Source organism: Teleopsis dalmanni, unplaced genomic scaffold (assembly GCF_002237135.1).
Source record: "Teleopsis dalmanni isolate 2A unplaced genomic scaffold, ASM223713v2 unscaffolded_contig_2207, whole genome shotgun sequence".
Taxonomy (NCBI): Eukaryota; Metazoa; Arthropoda; class Insecta; order Diptera; family Diopsidae; genus Teleopsis; species Teleopsis dalmanni.
Window position 1 is genome coordinate 1 of NW_024033589.1, and position 7,499 is coordinate 7,499.

The following is a 7,499-nucleotide window of genomic DNA, read 5'->3' on the forward strand; positions in this document are numbered from 1 at the left end:
ACGTGGTAGGCACCTTGTCGTGGTGTAGGGGCTTAGATACAACTTGAGCTATTCTGATCAATATTTCAGTCAGTGTTATCACTGATGTCACTGACTGGAATGTTGATTGAGATTAGAGCAAGAAGTGCAACCAAGATCTACCAGTAGGTTAAGGTAGAATGTGTTGTTTTGTAATCTATGTTTGTAGTGATAGTAATTAGTTATAAATTTGTAGTTAATTTGTTGTTTGTAGTTTGTAGTTTGTAACCTTGTAGTCCTTGTAGTAGTTAGTTTGTAGATAGGCTCTTTGTTTTTGCAAGCTGGCAAAGTCTGAATGGCTAAACAATACTCTAGCGTCTCAGGGAGTAGGTGGCGGTAAAGACCGTCCACTAAGTTCCAGCTTATCAGCCAGACTCGTAAGGGTAAGTGCGACAATCTCTCAGGCTGATGGGAAGCTCTTGATATGGTCATGTCTCTGCCAAGGGTGGACTGCTGATTGTCGGGCTGGGAAGAGAAAACTTCCCGGGTACGTATTTATAGTAATATTTGTTTTAATATGTGTAGCTTTCAAATTTGTACGATACCTATAAAAACCCCCAAATCTGAGGTAGACTGTTACGCCGAGGATGCTTGACTGGAGGGGTGCATCCAGTCTTTTAGTAATGAACTCAGGATACCGGGCACTCTCCTGTTTTAATTAATGCCTTCTCAAAGTATGGGGCTCTGCTTTGGGTGACTGTTCTTTCCCTTATATTAAACACTGTATATGGAAAATAAACTAAATATACCAATTAATAATATAATTACAGAGTCAGAGGAAGAAGCTCTACTCCGTTCGCCAACGAAGGTTGGAGGAAATCTTGAAAAGAGGCTTGAAGCATCTCTCAAGATTCAGGATCTGGATGATCTGAACCCATCTGCTCAGAGACCAATGGTATCAAGCGGTGGGAACACCTCTCCGGTGATTGACACCCAGAGTCCTATGGACACAGATGACCACGATGGCGGTGCGTCTAATGCTAATACCCAGAGCATGGTGAACTCAGGTGACGGCAACATAGAGACCAGGAAGAAAGCGGAATACTTCACCGGGGCTCAGAAAAGACGCATCAAGGCCATGATTAGGGATGGATTGGATTTGGAGACTGCGAAGCAGAAAGAGAGAGAGCGATACTCTCTCTACAAAACTTCCTTGGCAGCAGAAGGAGAAAGTGACAGACCCAGTACCAGCAAAAGGTGCAGATCTAATAACACATCTCCCGAAGAAACACAACGCCCGCAGCCCAAAAAGCCAAAAGCCACTCAACACACATCTAGCTCTACCGGAAACCAGCTAAAACCGACTCCATCTTACAGGGATGTAGCCAATGCTTGCAAAGTGGCTATCGCCCATGAGAAATATCCGGAGGTGAATCTCACTGGTGACCAAATGGAGTTGATAAATCGAAGCTCCTGGAAGAAATTGACAAACTTCCCAAGCACAATAGTGTCTACGGCTTCATCACCAGTGTTAACAGAGACGGATGGCTCTCATTAACATGCTGCAATGGTGAAACGAGGAACTGGCTGACCACCTGTGTCCCAAAACTCAAACCATTCCCGGATGCTATTCTCAAAGTGTTTCAGGGCGAAGAGATGCCCAAAACCTATGTGTGCATCACATTTATTCCCCCCTCTGCTGTGCTACCACCAGAAATTCTGATGTCCCGATTGGAAAAACAAAATGGTGGCATTTGCACATCATCGTGGAGAATTCTCAGGACTGAGAAAGATAAGAATGGTGGGGAAACCGTTACGATCTCAGTGGACGAAAAATCCAAAAATTGGATAGTCGGTCAGGCAGGGAAGCTGTATCTGAACTTCACACAAATTCACGTACGTGTGAAGGGAGAGCCAACTGGACCCAAGAAACTGACGACAAAAAGGCCATTTACGACAGAGAAACCCAGTGACGTCAAGCAACAGGTGCCTCCATCCAAAAGGCCGCTTTCAGGTGATAAACCCAGTACCTCAAAAGCACAGGCAGATAAGCCAAGTGAGACGGTTAAGGTCACACGGGACAGCACCCGAACTGAAGTCGGACCCAGCACCTCAAAACAGCAGGGTGGCACACCGGTATCTAGCATAAAGGACCAGAAGCAAGGGCCAAAGAAACCAGCTTCAAGATCCCCTCGACAGGAAGCACCCACTCATGGGACAAAATTGCCCAAGTGGATGCGGAACGGTAAAGGACGATACCAATAAAATGATGAGGTGCCTGCAGGTTAATCTTCAACACGCCAAAGCTGCTACGGCGGTGTTGACACAGCGACTTCTATCTGAAAAGATTGACCTAGCCTTTATCCAGGAGCCATATGTATATGAGAACCAGATAAAGGGAATAAAAGGTAAGCTACTGTACGATCATGCCAGCCATGGTCGACCTCGTGCTTGTATTGTGGTAAGAGATGACATTAATGCTTTCATTATTCCACAGCACACCAACAAGGACCAGGTAGCAGCTATAATTTCTGTGGACACCCCAGTAAGTAAGACAGAGCTCATTGTCTGCTCATCTTACCTACCTGGAGACTCCCAAAACCTGGACTTCCTATCACTGAAAGGACTAGTAGACTACAGTGTTAAAAGCAAGAGGCAACTCATCGTTGGAAGTGACGCTAATGCACACCACACGATCTGGGGCAGCACCGACATCAATAAAAGAGGTGAGTGTCTATTTGAATTTATAACTGGTAACAACCTATATATTTTGAATACGGGCAATAAGCCCACTTTTATAAACAGAATCAGGGAAGAGGTATTAGACATCACCCTAGCAACACAATTTATAAAACATTTTATCAAAAACTGGAATGTTTCAGCAGAAACATCCATGTCTGATCATCGTCAGATTAGATTTGATATTGATCTAAATATGAAGGTAAGAGAATCGTATAGGGTGCCTAGGGCCACAGAATGGGATCTTTATACTGACGAACTCAAGGCCAATCTAGGCAGTAATAAACATACGATAAAAAATATTCATGATTTAGAAATAGCTGATGCTGCCTTAAGCACAACTATTATAAATGCCTACCATGGGGCCTGTCCGGTGAAAAATAAGACCGGCAACAGAAGTGCACCATGGTGGAATAAAAAGTTAGCCAAGCTAAGAGTCGAATCCCGGAGACTCTTCAACAAGGCAAAAACCAACGGTGAATGGGACAATTATAAAAATGCCCTCACCGCCTACAATAAAGAAATTAGAAGGGCAAAAAGAGAATCATGGAGAGGCTTTTGCTCAGAGATTCAAAACTTAAGCAATAGCGCAAAAATCCACAGGGTTATCTCGAAAAGCCACACTAATCCCATTGGGCTTCTAAAACGACCTGATGGACTTTATACCAATGACTGCAAAGAGTCACTTATACTTCTAACAGAAGTACACTTTCCGGGATCTACAATTTACGACCAATCAATCTCCCAGCTTAGTTCCCTGGTGACCAAAAGGCCCAGAAACAATGACTGGAAGATTGCTCGTAAAATCTTCACTGAAGATAAAATTAAATGGGCGATCAACTCATTTTCTCCTTTCAAAGCACCTGGAGCAGACGGAATATTTCCAGCACTCCTACAAAAGGGACTAACTGACCTTATGCCCTACCTCATTTATATCTTTAGAGCTGGGCTGGCGATGGGAATCATTCCCACTAATTGGAAGGAAGCAATTGTCAAATACATACCTAAAGGAGGAGGTAAACCTAGCGAACTTCCTAAATCCCATAGGCCTATAAGTTTGACTACATTTCTTTTAAAAACTATGGAGAAGATAGTGGAAAGGCATATAAGGGAAGAGTATTTATCTATAAATCCACTCCACGCCAACCAATACGCCTACCAACAAAATAAATCCACCACACATGCATTACTCAGTCTTACTAATAAAATACAGGAGTCTGTAGATTGCAAAGAATATGCGGTGGGATGCTTTCTTGATATTGAGGGAGCGTTTGATAATACTGATCACTCACATATCGAAAGATGCCTCCATGACAGAGGAGTAGATGATACGACACGCACATGGATAAGCAATGTACTAAGAAATAGAATGGTTAAATCCACTCTCGGCAATGCCGAAATAAAAGCACATACTGTAAAAGGATGCCCACAAGGGGGTGTATTATCCCCACTCCTGTGGTCAATTGCAGTAGACGAGCTCTTGCATCGACTCAGTGCCAAACATTTCGAGGCATAAGGCTATGCTGACGATATAGTCATACTTGTCAGGGGTAAATATGAAGACATGATCTCATATCGACTCCAACAAGCCCTGAACATCGTTAGTAGATGGTGCAGTGAAGTAGGATTAAATGTAAATCCTAAGAAAACAAGTCTGGTAGTCTTCACAAAGAAAAGGAAGAGAGTACTTTCCAATTACCCATTCCTAAATGGAGAAGAGCTATCATCCGTTACCCAAGTAAAATACCTGGGAATGATTCTAGATGAGAAGTTGACGTGGAATTCTCATATAGACAATGTCATACGAAGAGCCAGAGAGGCATTATGGACCAGCAGAAACCTCATTGGTAAGCACTGGGGCCTTAATCCAAAACTCAGCCTTTGGATGTACACATCTATTGCCAGACCAATTGTAACTTATGGGTCAGCTATCTGGTACAAAAAAGCACAACAGAAGACTGTAATAGATAAACTTCGTAAGCTGCAGAGATTAGCCTGCATAATGACAAGTGGAGCGATGAGAACTACCCGACAGCAGCCCTAGAGGTTGCATTGGGGCTCCCCCCACTTCACCTACTAGTCAAAAAGGAAGCAATGACTTTTATGGCCAAGCTACAGTTGACTAGCAATCAATCAACAAGACTACTCGATAACTCCCTGTTAGGTAGGGAAATGCAAAGAGAGGAAGGACTAAATATCACCATATCTGACATTTGCTTACCTAAATCCAACTTTCACCAAAAGTTCCTAATACTAATACCAGACAGAAATGAATGGGAACGGAACATACCTTCATTCGCTGGAGACTACCATCTGTGGTACACGGATGGCTCCAAAACGATGGAAGGAGTGGGGGCGGGAGTATATGGAGTAAGACCTAAAGAGGAAATATTTGCGAGTATGAGTAAAGAAAACTCAGTTTTTCAGGCTGAAGTACACGCAATTGAATTATGTCTCAGGGTATATAAAGGTAAACCCGTCACTGGAAAAAACATATATATCTTTTCTGACAGTAAATCGGCACTCCTGGCACTACGCTCACCTCGAGTAACCTCAAAAATAGTGTGGGAATGCCTTCTACTTCTCAAAGACCTTGCTGAAAAGAACAGAGTCTACTTAATATGGATTCCAGGGCACAGCGGTTTTGAGGGAAACGAAAAAGCAGATGAACTACCGAGAAAAGGGGCAGCCTCATACTATATTGGGCCACAACCATTCTGCGGTCCTTCGTGGAGCTTTTTCAAACTGAAAACTAATGAATGGTTGGAAAAAGCAGCTCAGAATGATTGGGATAATACAATTACCTGCAGACAAGCAAAAGAATCCATGCCGTTTCGATAAAGTCCAGAACTAGGGAAGCCTACTTATCTGAACAGAAGTGTGCATTCCGACTTGTCACACGGTTCTAACTGGAACTGCGGAAGTTTAAAAACATTTATTGAATCTAGGTATTACTGGAGACGATAGCTGTAGACTTTGTTACGAAGAAGAGGAAACAGCAGAACACATATTGTGTCACTGTGATAGTCTTGCAAGACTCAGATCCGCTTATAACGGAATTAGGCAACATCTCTCCAAAGGACATACTGGCATTCTTAACTGCTACTCGTCTATGGAACTGAAGTGGGTATGTCACAATAATCCTCGAGGATGCAGTGACGCGGAGACTACTTCCCAACCCTTCTTGAGAGAAAGTGTATACTTAAACATGAGTAAGCACTTATACTTAATAGATCTGCGATTATTTAGATAATCCACTGTAATAAGAGCTCCGTTGCATTGCGATAATAAGTTATTTAGATGATTTTATAGAAATTAACTTTAAAGACCAGCATATCTCCCTGACGGAATAAATTTTGAATTACAGTTAAGAGAGTGCAATTCGAAATAAATAGGCGCTTCCACAGAATCGAACAATTTCGGAGCCCACTCTTTGACATACTTTTGCACACTCTTAATTCTTCTCCTTAATCATTTGACCTAGCCGTTCCCTTTCTAATGTCAGAAATATCACCAATTATTGTCCTAGTGACGAATTGGGGATCTAACTTCACAATCAGAAAAACAATACCAATCAATACATCAAGCAGTAAGTATGTTTCTGATTTATGTATGTATGTCCGATTTTCAAGATCCACTATATGTTAGTTGCCGAACGGAAACAACTTCTTTGACAACTAACAAAAGCAAAGAAAAAATAAGAAAACGTCGTAAATGATTTAATGGTGGACACACCTAGTGAATTCGTTTTTATTTTTATAGGTGAAGACATTGTAAGACGTATATTAAAAGTATGACGTGATATTCAGGCAAGTCAATAGAAATCTTATATTGGAGAACAACGTGAATATAACGAACATTGTAAGTTACTTTACTATAATATAGACAAGGTTCCAAGCTACAATCAACAATGCTCCTAAAGAATAGAACCATCCACCAGCATATCCAAATTGTGATATGTAAAGTTGGTTGTGAGTTATTAGTCAGGTGAATCTTTTAATGGTTAAATACATGAAAGCATTCCTATAATTGTGCTATTTAAATAAATGATTACTGCTTTAAATAAATTATACTTTAACATTATTTATTACCACATTTAATAACAATTTTTTAAAACTTAATTCTTTTAATTTTTTTTATGTAGTATTAATCCAATCGATTTCGACCACCTAACTTTCAATAAGTTTTGTTAAGTTACTAATCGATTATAACGGTTGTATTATTTAATTAAAAATAATTTGTTGAAGTAATGTATTTCTGCTTTTTTAATTATACAATGCATCCAGTGCATTTTTAAAATAATCGATTTTTTCAATTACAATGTATAATGGATGGGAGGATTGGTTTGCGTTGGCAGGATTGCAAAAGATACTCTAATGTTTAGAGAAAACAAACTGGTAACATCTTAAGCGATGAAATCAAAACATAATTGGAAATTCTTTTGGATTGGAACTGGAAAAATATCAAAGTAATGTCTCTGGAACTACAGAGATATAAGTACAGTAACTCTGTTGACGGAGGCATATTTTAGTAGAACAGATCATCGTACTTAGTAAAAACGAATTAGTTTCCTTTAAACGAAACGTTACTTATGATAATAAGAAGCAGTATCCATTTAAGCATCCATTTATATTTGAAAACTACATTTAAATTACTAACTCAACTCTAAATTGATACTTTATAAAAATTTTGCATTTCAAATGGAAATATTGAAACATGTTGGTTCAACCTTACCACATGTTGGTTCAACCTTTCCACATGTTGGTTTTCATATATTCTTTTCCCAATGAGCTAGAATTTCT

General features: G+C 40.3%; 1 protein-coding gene across 1 annotated transcript; it reads left to right on the forward strand.

The window, feature by feature from the left end:
- The first annotated feature begins 1,176 nt into the window (after nt 1-1,176).
- On the forward strand, nt 1,177-2,570 carry LOC119664554. The gene is made up of 2 exons (XM_038074025.1): nt 1,177-2,366; nt 2,456-2,570. The coding sequence occupies exon 1, from the start codon at nt 1,615-1,617 to the stop codon at nt 2,221-2,223; it is 609 nt and encodes a 202-aa protein (XP_037929953.1). The 5' UTR covers nt 1,177-1,614; the 3' UTR covers nt 2,224-2,366; nt 2,456-2,570.
- The last annotated feature ends 4,929 nt before the right edge of the window (nt 2,571-7,499 follow it).